Source organism: Capsicum annuum, chromosome 4, assembly GCF_002878395.1.
Source record: "Capsicum annuum cultivar UCD-10X-F1 chromosome 4, UCD10Xv1.1, whole genome shotgun sequence".
Taxonomy (NCBI): Eukaryota; Viridiplantae; Streptophyta; class Magnoliopsida; order Solanales; family Solanaceae; genus Capsicum; species Capsicum annuum.
Window position 1 is genome coordinate 22473605 of NC_061114.1, and position 26097 is coordinate 22499701.

At 33.9% G+C, this 26097-nt stretch overlaps 2 protein-coding genes across 4 annotated transcripts; one reads left to right on the forward strand and one right to left on the reverse strand.

The window, feature by feature from the left end:
- Positions 1-5189: 5189 nt before the first annotated feature.
- Positions 5190-10750, forward strand: LOC107853945 (14-3-3-like protein). 2 transcript variants are annotated; one of them, XM_016698933.2, is made up of 5 exons: positions 5190-5600; positions 7201-7695; positions 7785-7907; positions 10070-10186; positions 10441-10750. In XM_016698933.2, exons 2-5 carry the CDS (start codon positions 7219-7221, stop codon positions 10501-10503), a joined length of 780 nt encoding a protein of 259 aa, XP_016554419.2. In that variant the 5' UTR covers positions 5190-5600; positions 7201-7218; the 3' UTR covers positions 10504-10750. The 2 variants fall into 2 exon arrangements, with proteins under 2 accessions (XP_016554419.2, XP_047267711.1); XM_047411755.1 differs by lacking the exon at positions 5190-5600 and having other exon boundaries at positions 7197-7695.
- Positions 10751-11748: 998 nt separating this feature from the next.
- LOC107853944 (thylakoid membrane protein slr0575) lies at positions 11749-19962 on the reverse strand. Of its 2 annotated transcripts, XM_016698929.2 has the most exons (9): positions 19492-19962; positions 17119-17165; positions 15504-15606; positions 15182-15268; positions 14357-14440; positions 13073-13126; positions 12266-12346; positions 12138-12183; positions 11749-12043 (listed from the first exon to the last, which is right to left on the reverse strand). In XM_016698929.2, the coding sequence occupies exons 1-9, from the start codon at positions 19759-19761 to the stop codon at positions 11988-11990; spliced, it is 828 nt and encodes a 275-aa protein (XP_016554415.1). In that variant the 5' UTR covers positions 19762-19962; the 3' UTR covers positions 11749-11987. The 2 variants fall into 2 exon arrangements, with proteins under 2 accessions (XP_016554415.1, XP_016554416.1); XM_016698930.2 differs by lacking the exon at positions 12138-12183.
- Between the last annotated feature and the right edge of the window lie 6135 nt (positions 19963-26097).

Sequence of the window (26097 nt, forward strand, 5' to 3'; positions counted from 1 at the left end):
TCTCCACTTTAGTTGGGCATCTCCAAATGTGTAAGTGTCTTAAACTAGATTTTTATTCTTTAAAAGGTGTTTTAGGAACAACCTTAGATGGAACCATCTTTAAAATATACATAACAGTTTTTAAGGTTTCACTCCATAAGGATAAAGATAAACTTGATCTGCTAATCATGCTTCTTACCATGTTCATTAATGTTGGGTTTCTTCTTTTCTACCATACTATTTTACTGTGGTGTTTCTGGCATGGTATATTGTGCAATTATATCTTTTTTTTCAAGAAACTCAGCAAATGGACGTTTAACTTGTCTTTTTTCTATGTACCTTCCATATTATTCTTCACCCTACATACCTTATAGTTTTGATTTGAGCTCCAATTTGTTTCTCAACTGTTGTTTTAAAATCTTTAAAAGCATCAAGTACTTCTGATTTATTAAACAAAAGATAGAGATACATATATCTTGAATAGTTATTAATAAATGAGATGAAATATTTCTCACCATTCAAGCAAGGGGTAGGAAAAGGTCCACAAATATCTGTATGTACGATCTCAACCAATTGAGAGCTCTTTTTAGCACCTTTAGTGGATTTGCTAGTCTTCTTGCCCTTTATGCAGTCCACACAAGTTTCAATGTCAGAAAAATCAAGAGCTCTAGGAACTACATTATTAACCAACTTTTTTATTCTTTCAATAAAGATATGTGCCAATCTCTTGTGTCAAAGACTTGATGAGTTCTCATTAGTAATACATCGCTTAGTGTCAATTTCTTTATCATGCAGAGTTATGACATTACATCTAGTCGTAAGGACTAGCTCAAATTTAAATAACTTTTCATACATATTTTCAAAATCAATAACTTTATTGCCTTCCAAAAATTTCATAGTAGACAAATAAAAATTGAAATCATAACTAGCTATAGATAGTCTAGAAGGAGACATTAAATTTTTAGAATACGATGGAATATAAAAAGTATTTTCTAAATCTAATTGAAAAACATCTTTTAAAATAAGCCTATAAGGTCCCACGCCTTCCACGTGTGATGTCATCCTATTGCTAGAATAAATATTTTATTCACTTTTTGTTGGCTTTCTTAGAGTTAAAAAACTCTGTATGATTTTGGCAATATGAGTTATGGAGTCAGAATTGATCCACCATATATTATCAGAAACATCAATGAATTAGATTCATAGCATATAAAGGTAAAATACCTTTCTTCTGACGCCACTTCTTGTGTTTCAGATAATTTTTCTTCCAACGTCCCTTCTTTCTGTAGAAATGGCAAGTGTCTTTGTCAAGACTGCCCTTCTTCTTCATAAAAACACGTTTTTCCTTTATTGCATTTTTCTTATCATGAGTCACCAAATTAATACTTTCGGGTGTCTCATATTTCAACCTCTCCTCTTCTTATACATACATAGTCAAGAGTTCATTAATTGATCATTTATCTTTATATGTATTGTAAGATATCTTGAATGAACCATAATCCGTAGGAAGAGAGTTTAGAATAAAATGAACAAGATATGGTGCAGACATATCAACCTCAAGATACTTGATTTTAGAAGCAATATCTCTCATCTCTATAATGTGCTCACACACTTACAACTTTTATCAAATGTCATACTTGAGAGCCCCTTCATAAGGGTGTTGGCCAACGCCTTGTCAGAGCTTAAATTGTTCATCAATTGCTTTCATGTAAGCTTTGGCACTATCATTTTTAGGGATGGAATCCCTAAGTCTTTGACTTATATGAGCCTTTATGAGTATTGAACTCAAGCGATTAAATTGTTCCCATCGCTCATAAAAAGTCTTAGCCTCTGACGTACTTGATTTCGTGGGCTTAGATGGTTCTTTCACATAAAGTGTCAGATCCAGAACCAAACACCCTAAAGTGAGAAGGAATTTATCACTCCATTCAGTAAAGTTTTCACCAGAAAATATTGGAATTCAATCATTTTCATTAAATAGAGAAGTAGGAAAAGTTGTGTTAACTTAAAAAAATGATGCACATACATAAGCTATGGAATACATAACTACCAAAATGAATCACGTAAATACTGATTCTTAAGTAAATTCTAAACCTTCCTATGGGTAGAGGTTGAAATTCATGTACAAAATTACTTAACCTCATTAGACTAGTAAACCAATTAAAATCATAAAATAATCCATACCCGTGGGCATAATATAATTTTTAAACATAAAAGTTTACTATCTGTTCCAATTAATCTAACCAAACTAGTTACCTCCTTGTGGGGTAAGATTACTATTTTGATGAGATAATAAGATTTTAGTAGATGTCGTTATTATATTTCAATCACTTAACTTTATGTGATTAAAGAACTTATATTTTTCATATCATATGCTCGGGATACTGTGGCTAACCTAAACATATGATAAAAGGAATTCAGAGTAACATCTCACAATAGTTAATTTTAATAGTTAACTCAAATAAAATGTTAATTCTTAAAATGCTAAACGGATTGAATAGGCAGCGCCTACATCAAAGCAATCCATTATATGAATCATCTTTTATCAATCAGAGAAAAATCGTACGATAAGAAAATAGGCTGAGCCTATATATCCTTCGTTAAAATGGTAATTCTTTAGCCATAGTAATAATAGGCTGCATACGATAAGGGAATAGGCTGAGCCTACATATCTCCCATTCATATTTCTTATAATTAATCAAGATATTATAAGAAGAATATGATACACCAATTGAATGTACAATTAAAACAATACTACTATTTTAACATAACTAAAAGACTTTATTAAGAATATTTCAAATAGCCAAATGAAAAACTTCTAAATACACCATTCGTATTTCTTATAATTAATCAAGATATTATAAGAAGAATATGATACAACAATTGAATGTACAATTAAACAATACTACTATTTTAACATAACTAAAGGACTTTATTAAGAATATTTCAAATAGCCAAATAAAAAACTTCTTAGTACACCACGGCCAATTCAGTAACTATATTGATTTAAGTGTGGTTGCACTTAGAGATAATTAATTACAAACTCAAAGAAAATTTTTCAAAGAATTATAGCATATTCACAAAACAAACTAATGATACAAGTTCTATTCCATAAGTCATTATCTCAAGTGAACAGTGAGAATTCATTGAACAAATTCATACAATGAACTATTTGTGAATATAATGAAACACTGAACAACATAGCTAAAGCTGACTCATGATACCACATGTTGAATTTCAACACATATACAGAGTCAACGCACAACAAAAAAATAAATAAGAACATACCTTCATCCATTATTATTCAAGTGTTGTGGAGAATCACCTTTGTCAAAAACTTTAACATAAAAAGAGGGAAAGATGAGACCTAAGAATTTTCTACCCTATGCCTATTAAAGGTATGTCAAACTGATGAAGTCACAGATGTATTTATAGGTAGGCTAGGAACTCTTAAGTAAATAACTTTAACCCTAGGACTTTTATAGTTATTTCTTACCATTAAAGAAATATCATATATGCTTAACTTGGAGAAAAAGTAATTGACTGATTTATTACTTTACTTGAGAGACAAGATAAATTTCTTACCAAAAATATGTGATCCATTAATACGTAATATTCTTACGGTGGAAGCAACAAAAGCAAAAAGAAGACACATGAAAGACAACATATATAGCTGGGATGGTAAGGTCACAAATTTGTTCAAGGTACCTACCAATGTGACTAGCAAGGCAAAATTATATGACAATATAAATAAATTCAACAAGATTTGATAAATTCAAGAAGAAGTGACAAACCATCAAGTGTCGTTGAAAAAAATTGAAAAAGAAGATAAGAAAAAAATACTTCAAGTTACTTTAACCGAAGAAACTATCTTTTTTAGTTCATACATATATACAAAGAAGTTCGAAATTGATAACTCAACCTTCTTCTTGGCGTTTATATTTTGCATTACTTAAGAATCCTCATTTGTAAAATTATCATAGAGTGTATTATAAACTCTATGATAAACATAAAGTACTTAGTTTTTTCTAACTCTTATTTTCTTCATGCTTGTTAATTAGTAAAGAATCATTACCTCATTAGGATAGGTACGGTAAGGTTACCCCTCCTTACTTGTACTTTCTCTCCATCTTGAGATTTTTATTTTATTATCGATAAACTACCGCTAGACACTTTGTCTAGTGGTACAAATTAACCTAAAAAAATCTAAAATAATTATGTCCGCATACCAAACGATTGCTAAGTATCTAACTTTAAACCTGTAGTATCTCTTTTAAGTTGTAGTTGTTTGAAGTTGACATATATGATGAATTCTAGGCATATATTATATAATGCAAAAATTTTTGCTTGATAAATGGATGAGTTAGATTACGACACGTGGTTGAATCCAAATCACTGAGACGCAAGCTGTTCTTACTTCAGCTCGAGAAAATCTTGGATCGCAACCCCTGGCATGACTAGTGGTATTTCCTTGACGCAAATGAAGTCATTTTGTAATGGGGTAGTCTGCAAAACCTTTTCCTGGTAGCAAATAGCTTTACCGTTGGAGTGCCCTCATAGTGACCATCAGACAGAACAATAGTCAGCCTCGAGTCTAAACATGCAGGGGCGGATTTAGGGGGTAAGGTGGGGATTTCTGAGAATACAATAACTTTCGTACGAATCTTGTATTTATATTGAGAAATCTTGTAAATATATAGAATTTATAAGTTGGGAATCCACAATGAATTGTGCTATTGATTTAGTGGCAAAGAAGGTGCCAGTTAAAGCACTAATGACCCCTCTTGATTGTGGATTCTAACCCCATCAGTTACATTTTTTTGTGCTACTAATCTAGCTTTTAAGAATTAGCACGTAGTCTTTTCACATTACAACATAGACTTGACTTATTGACAAGTAAAAGAGTTCGCTGACAGGAGAACTCTCTCTAAAACTATTACTTGCTTCATTTTCTAGGGTTTTAAAAGAAGAAGGTTTTCAACAATCAACATTTTCATCTCCTGTATTTTTCCTTCCTTTTTCTAATATACATTCTTTTACTTGATCTTTACTTTGTTGTTTTAGAGAAAAAGAATGATTTTGATCCACTTGCCTCTAATCCTTTTTATGAATTTTGCTATTAACTAAAATGACTGAACATTAGGCATATATGTCAATCTAAAATAACTCAAAAAACAAATAAAAATAGATAATAAAGTAAAATTTTAGATGGACACTCAATTTCCCCTCCCCCCTCAAAAAAAAAAAAGAGAACAAACCCAAAAGCCTCAATGAGTTCACGAATGCATGAGTGCGAACCAACATTGTCAATTTGTGGTCTAAGAACAAACCTCAAGCAAGGCCAATTGCCACATTAACTTGGATTGGAAAAAACACGAGGCTAAATCCAAAATGGTCAAAAGCCTAGTTTTGGAGTTATACGGGAGCACTTTTTATTGAACCCCAAAGGAAAACCGTGAAGGCCAGCCACACCAACTAGTCCTCCATTGAGTCCTTTTAACGGATCAGCTCGTGAAACACGTAAAATTTCCCTCTATAAATACACTTCAATTTTTCACATTTTTTTCCCATTCCATTCTTCTTTTCTTCTTCTTCCAAAAGAGCAACTCTACAATCACCAGGTACTTTTCCAATCCATATTTCACTTCCTACGTACTATTATTATGTTGTTGACTTGTTCAGATTTAGATATAGCTAGGGCTACTACATCTAGACTTTGTTGTATTGACTAAGTTCTATAGAGTGGTGTTTAGATTGACTTTGTTGTATGAGGCAGAATGTTGGCCAGTCAAAATCTTTCACGTTCAGAAATAAGATTAGGAATGGTGGACAAGATTGGAGTGTCCTCCATGGTCAAGCGAGACGGTACTGAGATGGTTTGGGCATGTGAAGAGGAGACGTGTAGATGCCCAATGAGGAGGTGTGAGAGGTTGAATATATTGGGTATGAGGAGAGGTAGAGGTAGAGGTAGACTGAAGAAGTATTAGGGAGATGTTATTAGGCAGAACATGATGTAACTTCAACTAGTGTGGACATGCCGTTGGAGAGGGGGTACGGAGGCCGCGGATTAGAGAATCTTACTAGGTAATTGAGCATTTTCTTGATTTTCGGTGAGTTAGGCTTGACGGGAGTCTTGAAGCACCTGTCTCTCTTAGTATTCCTTATACATTTAGTTTCTTGCTTTTGATACTTATTACCATTTGTTATCTATTGTGTTTCGGTTATCACGTTATTTTGTTGTTGTTATTGTTCTTTCTTCCAAATGCCCTGTACTGTTTTCCTTATTAATTGTCATGTTTTCTTCGCTGTCATATTTTATTTTTTTCATAACTACTTTGATTTGTTGCACTTGAGCCGAGAGTCTTTTGGAAATATTCTCTCTAACTTCACGAGGTAAGGGTAAGGTCTGCGTACACTTTACCCTCCTTAGACCCCACTTGTGGGATTATATTGAGTATGTTGTTGTTTTTGTAGTGAATATAAGTTAAATCCATATGTTAGCGGTTTGGATATAAGGTGATTGTTCACTATAATTCATATGTTATGTGCTTGAACAAAAATTAAGATCTTTAACTTGGACTACCGGATTGTTTTAAGTTGGATTCTTCAAGCTAGTTTGATAATATTGCTGGATTGTCTCTGTTTTAGCTCTAGAAATACTCGCTCCTTCAAAGAAAGATGGCAAATTGACAATGTTTAGAGTACAAGGGTAAACATGTCTATTTCTTTTTTGTGCATCATCATTCCATCATATGTTGTTGAATAAGATTTACAATCTTGTATTTAAATTAACTTTGAATACTTGAAAATGTTTGAAACTCTATTTATTAAAAAAAGCTACGTACTTGATTTTTTGAATAGTACTAATGAGATTTTATTTAAAAGAATGCTTAGACGAGACCAGTTCTATCAAGTCGAATATAAAGGGTGAACCAAACTTGTCAATCCAAGTTTGTACTCATCGCTTCGACTTTGTTTTCATGTTCAAACACAACTTTAACTTCCAAATACGCTTGTTCATCTTCAACTTCAATAACTACTTTTCCTCAAATCTCATCCTCATCGTGTCTAAATGCCTTCAAAGTGTCCCACAAATGTTCTAGGAATAAGTAAGGAGGATGATCTTACTTAGTCCAAAAAATGAGTCCAGCTATGTATAGAAGCAATATTTTCTGATATTTTTCAACTTCAGTTACCGGGATATTTTGTTGAATCAGGTAGCTTTATAGACAACAAAACATGGCTGATTCACGTGAAGAAAATGTGTACATGGCCAAGCTGGCTGAGCAGGCTGAGAGGTATGAGGAAATGGTTGAGTTTATGGAGAAGGTTGTGAAGACGGCAGATGTTGAAGAGCTGACTGTGGAGGAAAGGAATCTTCTTTCTGTGGCTTACAAAAATGTGATTGGTGCAAGAAGGGCTTCATGGAGGATAATCTCTTCAATTGAGCAGAAGGAGGAAAGCCGTGGAAATGAAGACCACGTTAGCAGCATTAAAGAATATAGAGCCAAAATTGAGGCTGAACTCAGCAAGATATGTGGTGGGATTTTGAGCCTTCTTGAGTCCCATTTAGTACCATCAGCCTCAACAGCCGAGTCCAAAGTGTTTTACTTGAAGATGAAAGGTGATTACCATAGGTACTTGGCTGAGTTTAAGACAGGGGCCAAGAGGAAAGAAGCTGCAGAGAACACTTTATTAGCCTACAAGTCTGCTCAGGTAGGTGATTTCATGGTTATGTGTTCACTATATCAGCTGGTTAATGTATATAACAATGATTCGAGTTGTTTTGTGTCTTTGTGGTACAGGATATTGCATTGGCTGAACTGGCTCCTACTCACCCAATCAGGCTGGGACTTGCCCTTAACTTTTCAGTGTTCTATTATGAAATTCTTAACTCACCTGATCGTGCTTGTAACCTTGCAAAGCAGGTATCTTTCTCAGCTTATGCTGATTTATTTAACTTAAGCTTATTATCTTACACGTGATTGGCCAATCATGCTTAGACTACGAAAGAGTTAGATATCCTTATTAATTTCAGAAGGAGTTAACTTTAGCTTTGGATTTGGGATTGAAGCGTAGTTGTTGTTGTAAATTAACTTTAGAGTTGGTGCATCACAAGGACAATGAAGTTTGATATTCTATCATTAAGTGGTTGTATTTTCACCTTTTAATTTATTGAAAGAAGTCATCAGTCGCATGAGCTTTTATGACTGAAAGTTGGAGCAAAGTGATTTTTGCGCTCTAAGACCAAAAATTTTAGTTGGTTATTCTGTTCGAACTGAAAGGAGGCATCATATCTTTTGCATTATTTTTTCCTGTTGTCTTGGGGCATTAGTGACCTGGGGTTATAGTACTCCATGTACAAAGTTCAATGAAACATGTTAGGATTTTGTCGTTTTCTATGTTTTAGGAGAAATTATGTCATGCTAAATTATTTTCTAAGGTACCGTCAGTTGTTGTGATGTTATGTTTATAACTTCTTTACCGGGGTGGGACATCTTCAAACCGCTCTCTAGATTCCATTTAATATGTGCTTTAGAATTAGCTCTCTCCCTGCAGAAGCAGAAAACAGATGTTTGTTGTTGTTGTTGACTATACTTGCCTATTTAGTTCCATGAAAGACATATTTATTCGTAACACTTAATATTGAAATAAGGGTGGAAAGGGAGAACAGCTCTGCGACTCGATAGATTTGGGGGAATGTATATCTTTTCGAAATCTCACTCTATGTTGGGTGAAACTTTCTTATGTCAAATATTGATGAGACAAGAAATTGCATGGGCTGGTTTGTAAAATGAGTGATTTTTTTTTTTTGTTAGCTTGAGGCTAAGAATCACATTGAAATTTACCTATGAAAAAAAAGATACACATTGAGCTATCTGAGACTAGTAGGCAGCTGACTTTTGGGAACCAAGAATAGATCCTTTTGCCCAGTGTGAGTTAACAAAGGAAAAGACAATCCATAGTCCAGTCATATGCATTATTAAGATTCAAAAAGACTAACAAACGAGCATCTTCTTGTTATTTGTAGCGGTAGGATAAAGGAATTTGCCGTCTCTTAAATATTCAGGTGATGTACCCTTCATGTTGTTGCTATAATATTTCATGTAGTCTTTAACCAAATATGTATGAGGCTCATATCAAGGGAGCAGACCAGCCTAGACTTTGAAGATTCTGTTTGAAAATGATGTATGTGTATTCTTCTAACAATCTTTACGAATGGAGAACCAATGTGATTAAAATTATCCAAGCACGTGAATGTCTAAAGAATCTATTGTTGTGTAGAAGATTTTTGTTGATAGTTAGTTTCTTAAATCATAGATGGGACGGGACCTGATTGGTTTCGACAGTATAATTATCTCTCAAGGCTATAAGCCGTGGCCAAGCTTTTATTCAGAAAGAATGGGATGAGAACTAGCATAAGAAGAAATGGAGGATTGGAGGAGAGGATAATTATAACCTGGTATTTTGTTACCATTCTCACAAAAGAAATATATAACCTGACATTGAGGAAAGGATATTCAACCCTTTCTAGGCAGCATGATAAAACAAATGTGCAATTAATTTGGCATGGTTGAATATATGCTTGTATAACTTTGTGAACACTGGTGTTAGTTTTGTCAACTGTCAACTTGTATCACTTTGCCTTCCGCTACAGATAATTAAAGTTGAAGCAGATTATTGTAAAAGCACATTGAGGACATTTAAATTGTTACACAGTTGATTGATATAGACTCTTGAAGATGTAATACTTTCACTGTGCAAGCGACTCAGCTGGTGAAAGTTATTTAAGCTATAGAGTCATTTTAAATTCAATGTCTCAACCCTCTACTCTTCTGTTTTTATCCATATGCCCTTATCTTGAGTTTATGAGTGATAATTTCTGTTAGTTTGTAGTCTAAAATACTGGTCTGGTTGTCTGTACCTTTTAGGTGTAGTTTTCTCCCATTCCCACTGCCCTTCCTATCTGCGAGTGGTATGTAGTTTTGGAGCCCTGCCAAAGCAACACTATGATAAAAGAAAAATAAAAGCAAGAAGATGCTCTTATCAATGTGTAGAAACCGTAATAAACAGTGATGTTTTGTATCAGGCCTTTGATGATGCCATCGCGGAGTTGGATACATTGGGTGAGGAATCTTACAAGGACAGTACATTGATTATGCAGCTTCTCCGAGACAATCTCACACTTTGGACTTCTGATGCCACGGTAAGACTCTCTGTCTCTGAAATGCACATTCATGATTCAACCACTAACAGTTTTCTTCATAAAATGATAATTAGATGCATTACTTTCCGTCTTCTGATCATGCGCATGAGCTGCCATGACCGTTGTGTGCATCTAGGATATAGACTAGGTTGATTTGCGAAATACTAGTCCGTCAAATAATATGTGCCTTATTGCTTTGATCATTGCCAATCTAATCATACAATGGTTTTTCTGTTGTAAAATGATTATCCCAGGATGATGTCGGGGATGAGATCACGGAAGCTTCAAAACAAGAGTCGGGTGATGGACAGCAGTGACAGCTTAGTAACCTAGTCTTGTACTCCTGATATTGTGATTTTGGATGACTCTTTGTATCACTGCTGAAGTTGTTAGTATGATAAAGACATGTTTGGTATAATTCGTTGTGATGCCTATTTGCATCGTCCTTTAGTAATTAGAGTTGAAATATGCTATTTCTTGTGTACTGATGTGTTGGCTTGTGTTTCTAGTTTCAATTGCATTTGTTGACGAGCTTTGTATCTTCAAGTAATTCAATAGCTTCCATATGAATTATCTTGTAGCGTCCTTTTATCATACCCGGATATCTATGTTGTCTTTCTCGAGCCCCGGGAGTTCTAGTGTGAATATCTTGTGTAGGCGAGTCTGACAAAGGGTCATTCTGACGAATGCCCCTCAAAACTGCAAGGCAAAATTTGCTAGACACAAGTTATACCTTACAAGGCATAAGTTCAGTTTTAGAACGTTATGCCTTAAGTTCATAACCCACAAGGTATACCTTACAAGGCATAATTTATTCCTCCTGAACTTTTTCCGAACAAGGCTGAAGTTCTCTAAATTTATGTCATGTGAATTAGATGCTACCCAACTTATGCAAGATAAAGCAAAAGTTGAGTCATAGTTTTAAGGTACTTTGGCGCATAAATTTCATTAAATGAGAAGCTAAGGAAAAAATTTTGAAGACCACTGATTTAAAGGCAAAAATTGAAGATCACCTATTTGAACAAAGATTCATTTCACCTATTTGTGCAAAGATTTGTTTGATTAATGTCATGTTTAAATGATGTCCAGTAACAATTTTGTAAGATGTTACTTACGAATTAAATAGAAGCCAAATAAGTAAAAATATGCATAAAATGGCCACGACGTCATTATTGAAAAAGGGTAATGTTGTACATTGATGAACATGTAACCTTGGCCATCTTTTTTCTTTAAGGGATATTCAAAGAATGCATAACCACACGGATAATCTCGTCAAATTTGGATATTTTCTACAACCCATCTATGTCAATTTCTAGTATGGGTTCCCTCTTGCTTCATGGGTTACTTTTGCACGTAGCTCTTGGTATTCGAACACTGGCTCTACGCATTAAACTAATGGATCAAATTTTCAACAAAAGCCCTGTATATCAGGTAAAGTATACGTTTAACCCTAATCGAGCTATTAGGATGACAAGATGGCAGTCCAAACAACGCAGGCCAACTTAATTGTTGCAAATGAAATTGGAACTTGTAGCTTTTACAAACTTCCACCAATTCTTGAATAGTAGGCAAATTATAAATATTATATCAACCAAATCTTCAACAATTACAATTATACAGAGGCAAATAAAAGCAGGTCTCATACAATGTAGTTCAACGTGGGGTTATAATCTCCAATCATTATACTATTCTATATATTCCTATGGATTCAACAATGTACAGTGCAAACTGAATATCAATATATTCACGTGGCACGGTGAACCTTCTCTATATACCCAGAGCTACAAGATTTTTTCACAATCTACAATGTTGTGTTGGAAATTAGCCGTACTTCATACAGATCATTCTCTCCCTTTACTGCAAGCACAACGTTATGAGGATTAGTTTTAACAAGTCTGACTTCAACATCACATATATAAGGTCAACAATATTATCAAACTTTAGAACTAACCAATTTCAGATGAAATTCTAGGTCCAAAGAAAGACGTAAATTTTGCCTACCAAGAATTAAGCCGATTAGAATATAAGTTTTGAAACTATGTGGATGAGATGGATGTATTTACAGCATAGTTGTATTACCTGTCTTTTTTCGAAATCTGATAACTGCAGAGCTTTTGCCTCAAAGACCAGAACCAGACAGTATTTACCATCTTCAGTCACCTGAAACACAGAAATTATCAAATGAAATCAGCAGCTGAAATTAAAAGTCGGAAGAAAAGGAAAACAAGCAACACAATTATTGAAGTTTTGGCTATGTGATGGCTCTTCGGGACAGTGATTAAAATCCCTGAATTTCTTAGTGAAAGCCAAATAACAACAGTGATTTATGGGTTAGGTGCAGTTGGGTAACACCAACATCCTGTGGCAAGGCCCACGAGGAAGCTGAGGCGGCTAAGGTCGGAGTCATGATCGAACATGGGAGCTTCTTGGTGGGCTTAGTTAAGAAATAAAGTTGCAGCCTTGCTATTAGCTAAGCTTTTGGCATGATGGTAGGCGATTGATCCTAATAGGCACACATGAGAATTTTGAAGCCTCTCACAAACAAAAGCGCGATATTTAAGTGGAAGAAGGTAAGGAATGGGCCTATTCCATTGAGTTTCAAACTATGGACGGACTGGTCCCAAGGTATTCCTCGGTTATAAAAGATACAGCTGAATACAACTGTCAAGATCCAAATAGTGGAACTGTAGGATCCACAGAGACTACAGAGTTTAGGTGGGAGGGATAATTTACAAAATCTAGAAATTATAGTCTTAACTAGGGACAGAAGCAATGTTCAAAACGAAAGCAGAACGTAAGCAACATAAATAAAAGAACTACTCAGCATATCATTTCATAAGAGGAAGCATCATTACTTAGAAACATAATCAAGTTCAAAGAGCATACTTCTTCTCGAATATTTTGCAAGATTGGAGCACTTCTACGTGGTATTCCTCCGCCCTGAATAAAAAGAGAAAAGAAAAGGAGCAGTCAGAAAATTTTATCAAGAGATACATATAACACAAGTTTAGATAACTGACTTTTTTCTTGTTGCCAAAGCTATTTTGTGTCTATTCCACTAAGAAAAGTACATCACTGTCAGAATTGGGGCATAAATCTGCCGATAAGTGCGACTGATATGAAGTTGCTAGAGGGTTAAAGTAGATGGAAACAAAACTCACTGAACCAGAAGAAAGAAAAATGCAGAAGATAGTACAATGAAGGTAGAGGGTGAATTTGATAAATTTGCCAAACTTGAGCAACCAGATACATAATATACTCATTTTACAGGTTTTGAGTCGATGGTTAACCCATCCCAACAACATTCAAAGAAAATTGATTGCAACCTAGTGAAGAAGATGACGTTATTGCTACTGGTACAACGGCGTTGAGATAACTTCTTTTCTCTATGTTTTATTCTAAGTTGTGCGGACTCTTCACATTCGATGCCGCACCCGTTCGGATTCTCCAAACATACACTACTTTTGGAGAATCCGACACACACTTGCTGATAATTTTTGAAGAGTCCGAGCAAAATAGGTTTTATTAATAAATTAACTTGCACGGCAGCATGAGATTGTATTTGCCTGCTACCAAATTAAGCATAAAAATTCTAAGAAGGCTTCTTAGAGACCCAAATCAATTACTTTCACCATATGGTAAAAAGTTGCTAATGAATCTTTCGAAAGGGGAAAGCGCGGTGCTGCATACAAAGTTTCTGGATTTGGCAGATTCTTAGAAATGAAAAATTATATAAAGAATAGGTGTCTGTTCTTGCTAAATAAAAAATAGCCACAAGAAAGTTCACTGCTCAACCTGCATGTTATGATGAAAATTGCTTGCTTATGTAAATGGCTAGTAGAATGCAAACACATTTTATTATATCTTTAAAATTTCCCGTGGTGTGTGCATAATTTTCCCCTATAGATGAAGCATATGAGAATGATGAGTTCTGAAGTGGAGATCAAAACGTCAACTTTAGACTTCCTTTTGCTAGGGGTATCATTTTCCATTCAAGTTATAAAGCTCGCCTCATCCAAAGACTCAAGTTATTGGAAATGGAATTATCATATTTATTAGTTATATTTACCAGCAAATTCGTCAGTATTTGCTATATCTCCATCCCAAGAAAGATAGCCAAATTTAATCTGAAAACGAAGAGTTTCTAAAACACAAAGATAAAGGAAATACCATTCCAAATTGGAAAATACGCTTCAATGCCTCATCCAAATGCTGTTCATCCCCATAACGGTATCTTATCACATCGCTCCTGACCTTACAGAAAGAAAACCCTATTACTAGTTAGTAAACTGACGAATGTATCCATCTTGGAATATGAAATAACTGAAATGAAACCTCCTGGGAGTACAATAAAGAAGTATTAGTAGCAAATCATCAATATTAGGAAACAATGGCATATTGTCTTCATTTTTATCTTAGCAGAAGAATCGTATCAGGTATTGTAAAAGTTTGACTTGACCCAGTGACATGCGACAAGTTACTCTGTATCTCAATATGAATGTCCACGTTTGTGAACATTTTATGTTCTAATTCAGGGAACATAAAGGAGCACTGTTACTTTGGTTGTGATCATTTTATGTTATAATTCAGGGAACATAAAGGAGCGCTGTTACTTTGGCCTCTTGGGTATAGAAAAGAAAGAAAATACTATATTCAGAGAGGTGTCAAGGTGGACAAGAATGAATTTGTATATTAGAGCAGCAAAGGTGGACTTTATGAAATAATTGCGTAGCCGAAGTTGGATAAAGTGAATTTTACAGGATACTAAAAACCATTCTTGGACTGCTGGAAAAGGAAAAGGGGATGTTTAACTGAAGAGGGGACTATTATCAATGACTTCTGAGAATCACAATCTTTTGGCAGAGTAACCATGCTAAAACAACATGCCTTCCCAAAAAGGTTGGAGCTTCTCGGGGTATGCATTAACGTGCTTTGGGAAAAGCATCAATGATTAAGAAAAGCGTCATGCCAAAAGGGTTTTCAGAAGAACATTACCTGCTTAAGGACTGGAGTAGCACATTTTTCCCTCAGTAGCTGAGCATCTGCATATGTAATGCATGGCACAGGTTTGAGCTCTGCATACTGAGAAGTAAAAGAGAGTAAGTTATCTAATTAAACTTCTATCTCCACCAGGATCATCAGGGTGATGGATTACAGGTGTGTCCACATGTTCATGCAATGACAACAGATATATTTGAATCAGTGAATAAAACAACAATAGACTTGGAAACATGGATCCAGTAATTCACTACTGAGATCCTATGTATTATAACTTCATACAAGCAAATTTGGTCAAGAACAGGAGGGCAGAGATCACCTTAAGAGCCATGCCAATTATTGCAAGTGGGAAACCATATGTTAACATAATTGCAGACCACTCAGAACCAGGAAGGATGTTAAAATATGCCCCAAAGCCATACCTATAATGAACAATAGAGGAGTCAAGGTAGACTTAAGGTCACACTAAATGTATCAAAAATGAGAAGAAAAGGAAACGTGACCCCCAATAATCTCTTTTCTTTGCTATGAAAATATAAGGGTAGAGAATAAAGCAAAAAATGTGGGGCTCTGAAGAACCAAAAGGACAGGACAAATATAAAAGCTTATATATGAATGTACAAAAGTAGTCCTCTTAATTAAATGGAATTATGAAAAATTATACTAGAATAATTGTTCTCTCTAAGGGTGTGTTTTGTATGGAGGAAACCAATTTTCCTATGTTTGGTTGGTCGAGTTTTGAAAAACATTTTCTTTCGGAAAATAACTTCCCTAGTGGAAGTAGGAAAAACAAGTTCCACAAGTGACATTCCAAGTTCATTGTCTCTCCCCCCACACCCAATGCCTGAATGCCCACCTCTTGTCCATCCCATCCCCACCACATCCCATCCATAATGTTTTGCTAGATCACATATAAATACTCTTGGAATAATATTTTTTTTGCTTACTTACCAAACATTAGAAAGTAAGTAAGAAATTTATTTTCCAAGAAAATATTTTCCATCATACCAAACACACCCTTAATCTAATTCTGAACTTTTTTTTAGTTATCCTTCAAAATCATTTTGAGCCATTACCATTGATTTTAATTGAAATTATCAAATTAAAGTGAAGGACAAAACAAAGTCAATAACATGACACTTAGAAGAATAACATGCAATTATTGTATGTGTTTGTCATTTCAAAATCATTGGTAACTAATATTTCTACATTCATTGAACATTTACAGTAAAAAGGAAAGTAAAAAGGAAGGACTCGACTCCCCTCTGATAAAGAAACAATATAAGATGGGGACCGACATCGAAAACAATGAATTGGGTGGGTCTGACTCTGATACCATGATAAAGAAATGGATCTTGGACCTAACTCAACCCCAAAAGTTAGTTCATGAGGTGAGGATTGCCCAAGACCATATAAGGAGACCAAGTACCCTTTAATCTATCGATGTGGGACTCCAACACCTTCAATGTTATTACCATGTGATATGCATACATAAAAGAATAGCCCGGTACACTAAAGCTACCGCTATGCGCGGTGTCCGGGGAAGGACCCCACCACAAGGGTGTATCGTACGCAGCCTTACCTTGCATTTCTGTCAGAGGCTGTTTCCAAGGCTTGAACTTTATGTAAACTATATCAAGAAAACTTTGCAAGTAACAACAACAACATACCCAGTGTATTCCCACATAGTGGAGTCTGGGAAGGGTAGAGCGTACGCAGACCATACCACTAACTCAGATGAAGTAGAGAGGCTGTATTCCCACATAGTGGTGTCCGGGGAAAACTTTGCAAGTGAATGTCAAAAAAATTGGGAGGCAAGAACTAAGGATAGTAGAGACCGACTTGCATCCCCCTCCCTTCTTGGAAGTATTTCTTCGTCGATTTAAACATCAGGAAGTCAATAATATAAAGCATGATGAATTAATTATACTTACGAGAGAAGTGAAATACCAAGACCAAGTCCAATAACACCAAATGAAACCTGCACATTAGAGCAGGTTCAGAGAACAATTGTTAATTCCTTCAGGACAACTAGATTTGAGAACATGGACGGCCTATAATGCTGTTCGTTTCATCAAATCGAATGGCTCGCTAGATCATGTGAATTCCAGTACTGTAGGACCAAAATAAAATGATATAGGTTGAAAATGCAGTCATTCTTGATGATATAAAAGCAAAGAGAAGTCCAAATTAGATGGGTTTTAAAATAAAAAAAGTACAACTACATTGTACATTATTGCAAAGAAAAACACATGATGAAAATAAGAAAATTATTCATATTAATAACCAACAAGATACATAGTGTAATCCTACAAGTAGGGTCCGAGGAAGGTAGCGTGTATGCAGCCCTTAACCCCACCCTCTCACCCCCACCCCATGCCCCACCCCGCACCTTAGGAGGTGAGAGACTATTTCCATTAGACCCTCAGCCTAAGGAAAAGCATTTCAAAGAAGGAAGTACAAAGAAATAGGTGCAAGGAAAAAAATTCATAAACAAAACATAATGATGTAGGTAAAGGAACTGAAAAGGGTACAATTCAAATATATATTGCTAGTCAAGCTCAAAAATGATCTAATTCGAATGCAAAAATAAAGTTTTACATTTCTAACTTGAAATCCAGTGTCTAGTTCTTTTCCACTAAATCTCCAACTAATTCCCACTCACTGACATATTCCTCTATAATATTTTCTTAGCACTTAATACAGCCCCTTTGTTTCATTTTATATGACACGTATGACTGCATATAATTTCAGATGTTAATTTGACTTACAGATCATCTTAGTGGCAGTGAAATGCAATATACCAGTCTACCAGACTAGATATTAGTTTGATAGAGCAAACTTCACAACAAAATTTTTAAAAAATTGAATACTGAATACCGAAAGTTGTTGTATAAAATAATGGAATAATGATTTTTTTATAAAAAACGGCATTATTAGTAGAATAGTATCAAGCATGTTGAAACTCTAATTATAGAAAGAGTGTTAGATAAATTGAAAAAGACAGAGTTTCATTGTGCCAAATATAAAATTTACGTTCAGGTAGCCCGTTCAAGACAGATCCTAAGAGCCCATAAATTAATCAATTTGCAGAAATTACAATAACAACAAGTATGCCTTGATCCCAAATTAGTTATGTCGGTTATATGAATCCTATATAACGATATCCACCAACAACTTTTTAACCTTGTAGTTGGAAAATAGCCACTGTTACGGAGTTTCAAATGCCACATGTGAAACTCCTCAACCATGTCTTGGAGTTTCACTTGTGGAATTTGAAAATCTGTGACACTGACTATGCCTTGGTCCCAAATCAGTTGGAACGGCTATACCAATCCTCAATAATCATGTTCATGTCCACCAGACACTTTTCAACCTAGTTTTTTTTTTTTTTTTTTTTTTAAATAGCCACAGCGAGAAGATGTAGGTAGCCTTTTGGCTACAGGTTTATTTGAATTCATAACTTATGACTCGGCGTATAACTATATATGTGTAAAAATCTACTTAAATCTCAATATTCTGCCCGCCGTCTTAGTTTATTTGTCTTACTTTTCTTTTTAATCCATTTGAAAAGAATGCCTCTTCCCTTTTTTGGAAACTCTTTATTTCCAACTATCCACATGACATGTTTAAAATCATAAGACTAAATGACATTTTGATACATTCTACACATCTTCAGTTTAAGATCACAAGATTCAAAAGTGTTATTTACTTTTTTAAACTCCATTTCAAATCAAACCAGACAAATAAATTAAATGGGAGGGAGTATTATATTTGTACCCATAGTTATTACTAGTAAAATGAGTTCAATGCTGAAAATTTTAAAAGTTAGGAGAGACGAACCAACAATTAGCTTTTTGGGAAATTTACAAACAAAAAATTTCTAAATATTCTTTGTAGAAAGTATGACGAAACACAAATTCAATTGCAAAAATTTCAAATATAGTTAAGCGAAACACAAATCCAATTGCAAAAATTTCAAATATAGTTAAATATGTGATTTCCATGGCCAATTAATATTTGACATTAGAAATCAAATTTATGCCTTGCGGGACATAAGTTTTTAAGGACACGAGCATAACTTGTAGTATATTATAATATAAAAATATAAATTTATATCCTAAGAAAAAGGTATTTGCCGGGGCAAAAATTAAAGACCAGCACAAAATACATACAGAAATGCAAATTACCAAATAATCATTACGTTCAACTTACACAACCCAACCAATTAAGCTACTAAAATTTTCTACACTATTTCTTTCCCATTCTCTTCAATAAAAAATCAAAAAAATCAAAAAGAAAGGAACCTTGGCAAGTGAAAACTCATCATCAGGAACAATATCCTTGTCCGAGGAAGTTATAACAGACGATGGCTGAGAAGAATCAGCAGCTCTCGTAACATCCTTAAACCGAAGATGATTCCGAGTTTTCGCCAAAATCAAATCATGATTACTGAAACTGGACAATTTGTGCACTAGTAGAGGCGATGAAGGTCGATTTTGGACATGAATTTGAGCGTAACTGAAGACCGAAAAGCTCTGAGAAGAACAAAAAAGGGCTGCTCCAATTCCTCCCATGGCTGCTACAACAGTGCCGCAAAATTTGTGCAGGTATCAATTCGAGAAGAATAAGAGGCTGTAGTAGAGCGCCAAATGGTTTGAGAAATTTTGGATGATGATGATGTGGCATTCTATCTGCTTCAAGTTTTTTTTTTTTTTTTTTTTTTTTTTACTCATTTTTAAATGTTACTTTTGTAATCTTATTTAAAATTTTGGTCCCTGAATTGTTATTTTATTTTAATTTTAGTTTCTGAAAAAGAGCGCTGGACATTAATCATGTTTTAATCATATAATCGGATGCTTAAATGTAAACCTTATAGAATTAAACCCTAGATGTATGTCTAGAGGCATTTTGTCGTGCCCTCGCCTCGAGACGAATCAAATACTGCTTTTCAGGCATATCATAATTTCTTCTAACATTAAATTTTTCAAGAATCGCCACTACCAACAACAACAACTAACTCTCATATGGACATGAAACAAAGGCAGCAACCCCAACCCCACCAATAAGAACAACCTAAAATTCGTACATTTTAAATCACAAGCACCATTTTTCAGCAATCCCAACAATAGAAACATCAATTTTCTTTTACAAAAAACTGAATTGGTGAGAGAAAATCGAAGTTTTTGTTGTTGAGGTTCCAGAAAAATGATGTTTGTGGGTAAGATGTGTTGGGTTGTTATAGTTTATGGTTTTGGGATGATAGTGGGGTTGGGAGTGCCGCCATTGTCCCATGACATATGAGAGTAGTTGTTGGTATTGGTGGTGGTGACTTGGGAATTCATAGCAAATAGAATATACTATAAAAAGGTGTTTCCGCAGTTTTTTTGTTGTACTAAAAAACTTTGTTGAATAGAAAGAAAATGAAAGGGAAAAAAGAGTGGACGAGAAAGTATGTTTGCAACTTTTAGAGTTTTATCGATGAGTTTAAATACAAGCAAGTGTTCGACCAATGTTATTAATATTTTTTTAAAAAAAACTAGTGTTTGACCATACATTTTGAATTAGATTTTTAAATCTCTCTTCAAATAAGCTGTTAATCTCGGTCAAAGAAATGATCGACCAATCAAAGCTATCAAGTGTTCAAAATGACATGTCTTGACCAATCAGAATAAGCTAAGACATGTCATTTTGAGCACTTGACAATTTTTAATTGGTCATTATTTTAACCGAAATTAATACTTTAGTTGAAGACGAATTTTAAATATCAAATTCATAATGTATGGTCAAATACTAGCATTTTTATTTTTTTAAAAAATTTGGCAGCAGTGGTCAAACACCGTCTTATATTTAAACTAACTGATAAAACCCTAAAAGTTGCAAACATACTTCCCGTCCACTCTCTCTTGTCCCTTCTCTTTTTCTTTCAACCGAACAAAGTTCTTCAATAGAACAAAACAACTATGAAAATACTTTTTTACATTATATTCTATTTGGTGCTATGGTTCCCAAGAATAATCACCACCATTCAGTTATTTTGGAAAAAGAAGTCTCTACAGTTGGAATTGTTGAAAAATGGTGTTTATGGATAAAAATGTATGAGTTGAGTTGTACTTATTGGTGGGGTTGAGGTAGTTATGGGGTTCAGGGTATTGCCATTATTTCATTGCCTTGTGGAGGTGGATGGTGGTAGTGATTCTTGAGAATCTATAGTACAGAAAAGAATATACTGTAAAAAGATATTTTTACTGTTGTTCTACCCGATAAAATCCTAAAATTTGCAAACATTTTCCTCCCTTCACTCTCTTTTTCCCCTTTCTTTTTTATTTCATCTAAATAGAGTGTAATAACTCAAACTTTTAACGAGGAATGAATTAGTAATTTAATAAATAAAATAATAATAATAACAATAAAATAAAAAAATAACAATAACAATAATAACAATAATAATAAGAACAACAATAATAATAACAATAATAAGAATGACAATAATAAGAATAAAAATAATAACAACAATAACAAGAATAATAAGAATTATAACAATAAGAATAACAATAATATATATGTTAGAATGACTATTGTACAAGAAGTTCAAAATAAATTTGCTTGGCTTAGAGGTATGATAATACACTTCTTGAAGATAGTTGGAGTCTCTCTTACAAGCAAACAAAAGAACTAGTAACAACTTTATCTTCGGGATTCAACTAAGCTACCAAACAAGTAGCATTCAAGAATGTTACTCTTCTATTCTTGAATTGGTGATTTCACCATTTGATCAATATCTCTCAAATATTTTTCAAGGAAATAGTGTTTTTTGAGTGCTTGTCTTTTCAAACAAAATAAAACACTATTTATAGGATAAAAGTTTCATGCAAGAGAAGGGTATTAATTAAGTAATAGTTAATAGGTTCATGTATATTTCAAAACAAAAATATCTTTCTTTCAAGAACCTAAAACGTAAAACTTAATGAATAATGAATTTGTCAAATTCATGTTCTTTGTAGCTCAAAACTTTAAGTGATGCATTTGTTTCAAAACTAATTGAAGCATAACTCTTAAAAATCTTTAACGATGTATTTGTTTTAAAATTTATTGAAACATAAACTTAACAATCCCCCACTTGTTTCAAAAAAAAATTATCTTTAAAAAACAAAATTCATTTGAGACATCAATCTAGCAACATGCATCAATAATGGTATCTTTTGGACTTGAACCGTTAGCTAGTGAAGACTTTCTAAATCATTGACTACTTAGTGAACAAATCTTGAACTAAGTGGTTCATTGAATGAAGTAGAAAAATATCCCACGTATATTACTATGTTCCGGTGAAAATCAAAATCCTTTGATACCTTGCGGCCATGTGTCCTAAATCCTTTTAACTAAGTGCTTTAAGATTTTCCCATTAAAATCTTATTGAAGCGGCCTGCACTTCGCACTTAATGCGGTGAATTCATCAAGAGTAACTTTACATACTCCGACTAAATAGTCTATGAATTTCATTAAGAGAAATTAATCTCATTATCCTTTACAATAAAGTATCAGTAAATCTATCAAGAGTATTCCTACACATTTTAACCGAAATTGGTGTATAGACTTATTAAGAGAATATAATCTCATTCTTCTCTTTTGTAGGAATACTGTCAAATCTATCAAGAGTATTATTATTTACTCCAACCGAGCTCGGTCTTATAGATTTATCAAGATAAAAAATCTCAACTTATGCACATCTACTCATTCTCTAGGAAAAAAGGAAATTTTATTGATGTGCTTCACAATTGTAACTTTTGTGCTTCACAATTGTAACTTTACTTGTTTTTTCCTTTGAACCTAAGATTACATCATTAGGTAGGGTTTACATAAAGTACAATCAATCTTCAACATGCTTTATTCCCACCACATTACAAGTTTGTACCACTAATTCCTTGCCTAACCCTTTAGACAAAGGATCTGTTAAATTGAGTTTGAACTTCACATATTGAAGCGAATTATGCCATCCTTCAATAATCTTCTTGCATGATTGTGTTTGAAATGAACTTGTCTTGACTTGCCATTGTAACAATCACTTGAAGCCCTAAATATAAAGGCTTTATTATCACAATATATAGTCAAAGATGGTATTAGCTTACCTCATAACGGAATATCTATCAGCATACTCCGCAGCCAATTAACTTTCTTCTCTAGAAGAAGACATAGCGATAAATTCTGACTCCATGGTTGAGTGAGTAATACATGTTTGCTTCTTTAATCTCTAAGATATTACTGCCCCATCCAACGTGAAAATCCAAGCAGTAATAGATTTGGAATCATTCGGATCAGAATTCCAAGTGGCATCACCGTAGCCTTCAAGAACTGCTGTAAAGGAGAATAATGCAGGCCAATATTAATTGTACCTTTCAGATACCTTAAAACATGAATTAAGGCATTCCAATGCTCAACTCCAGGGCTACCAGTAAACTTGCTCAAAGTTCTTACTGCATAACTAATATCTGGCCTGGTACAATGTATGGCATACATAAGACTCCCAACAATTTAAGAATATGTTAATTGATCAAGAATATCACCAGAGTTTCACACTAGTTTGATGCTAGGATCAAATGGTGTAGGAGCAGGTTCATCGTTAAAATGACCAAACCTCTTTAGAACCTTCTCAATATAACTTAATTGAGTAAGAGTCAAACCATTTGCTGATCTTACAATTTTGATGCCAAAAATTACATCAGCTTCTCCAAGATCTTTTATTTCAAATTGTGAAGCAAAAAAATATTATATTTCTTTGACTCTTTCAATATCAGTTCCAAAGATCAACATGTCATCTACATAAAGACATATTATAACACCAAAATTTTCTTGAAATTTACTAAATATGCGGATATCTCCACCATTGATTAGGTAGCCATTAGAAATCATAACTTTTTTAAATTTCTTATGCCATTTCTTTGGAGCTTGTTTTAATCCATAAAGAGATTTAAGAAGCTTTCAAACTTTACGTTCTTGACCAAGAATGACAAATCCTTCTTGTTGTTTTATGTAGACTTCTTCGTCTAGATCTCCATTCAGGAATGCAGTCTTCACATCCATCTGATAAATCATAAGACCATGAATTGCTGCTAGAGTAATCAAGAGACGAATAGAGGTCATCTGAGCTACAGGTGCAAAAGTATCAAAATAATCAATATCTTTTAATTGAGTAAAGCCTTTAGCTACCAAACGGGCTTTGTACTTATCTAAAGTACCTTCATATTCCATTTTCTTCTTAAAAATTCATCGACAACTGATTGGTTTACATCCAGGAGGAAGATCTGATAATATCCATGTATTATTAGACAGTACAGAATGCATTTCATCATCAATGGCTTTACGCCAAAATGGAACATCATGTGAAGACATAGCTTCAACTTAACTTTCAGGATCCCTTTTAACCAAATAAGCTTGAGAATCAGGTCCAAAGTCTTTTGATTTGGCTGATCTTGAACTATGTCTTTGTTGACTTTATGTCAATGACTCAACTATTTTCCTTTTAAGAGGAGAAATAGAAGAACTTCCATCTTGTTCAAAAGAATTTTTTTCCTAGGAAATATATACTAAAAAAAGTTAGCATGTAAAGATTCAATAATTTTGTGAGGACTTGGGGTCTCAAGATTTAAAAATTTTTAAGCCTTACTAGTTTGTGAATAATCAATAAACACACAATCTACTCCTTTATATCCAATCTTAGTTAAATATTGATCCGGTAATCGAGCATGAGCCAAGCAACCCCATACTTTAAAATAATTTATATTTGATTTTCGATTATTCCAAAGTTCATATGGAGATGCATTATGATTCCTGGAAGTAATTCTATTCAAAATATGACATGATGAAAGTAAGGCTTTAGTCCACAAATTTTCAAACATACCAGATCCATAAAGCATAGAATTAACCATTTCTATGAAAGTTTTATTTTTTCTTTCTGTTACACCATTTTGTTGTGGTGTATAGGACATGATCAATTATTTTCAATGCCTTTTTTTTCACAAAAATCAATAAAATCTGACTTTAAGTACTCTCCACCTCTATCAGACCTAATTGATTTAATTTTCAAATTTAATTTATTTTTAACTTCTACTTTATATGTTTTGAAAGTCTCAAATATTTCATCTTTTGTTTTCAATGGAAAGACATAAGTATATCTTGAGTAGTCATCAATAAAAGTGATAAAATACCTCTTTCCATGACATGACAAACAATTCATCTCACAAATATCAGTGTGGATTATTGCAAAAGCTTGGAAGTCCTTTCAACTACCTTAAAGGGTTTTTTTGTAATCTTGCATTTACTACAAATAAGACACTTAGTAGTATGATTCTTTCCTCAATCTTTAATTAATTCATTATTCACCATAAGTTGAATGGATCTAAAATTCATATGTCCAAGACGTTCATGCCATAAGTCCAGAGACTCCACAAGATAAGCAGAAATATTTTCATTTTCAATATTGAGTTTAAACATTCCATTTGCAACATAACCTTTTCAAACAAATATGCCATTTTTAGATAAAATAAACTTATCTGCCTCAAAAACCATTTTAAAATCATACTTCGAAAGTGTCACACCCCTTTTTCAACCGAAAAAGATTCATTTTTAAGTTTGAAAGGGTTTGTATTATTAAGTGACAAAATATGAAAATTTGTTTTCAAAAAGGATTTATTTTATTCAAAACTCAGAGTCGCCACTTGGCATAGTCTGGTGTGTCAAGTCACCTTTGAAAAATTCTTTTCAAAATGATTTTGACTCTGTAGAACTGATCCGCGAACAGAGATTCTGACTAAGGAATTTTGTTGATCGAGGGGAAGGTGTTAGGCACCCCTCGGTCCTGTGGTTTGACAACGATCGCCTGGTGGAGTGTATCAGCTATTTTGGCATCACGAATGTAT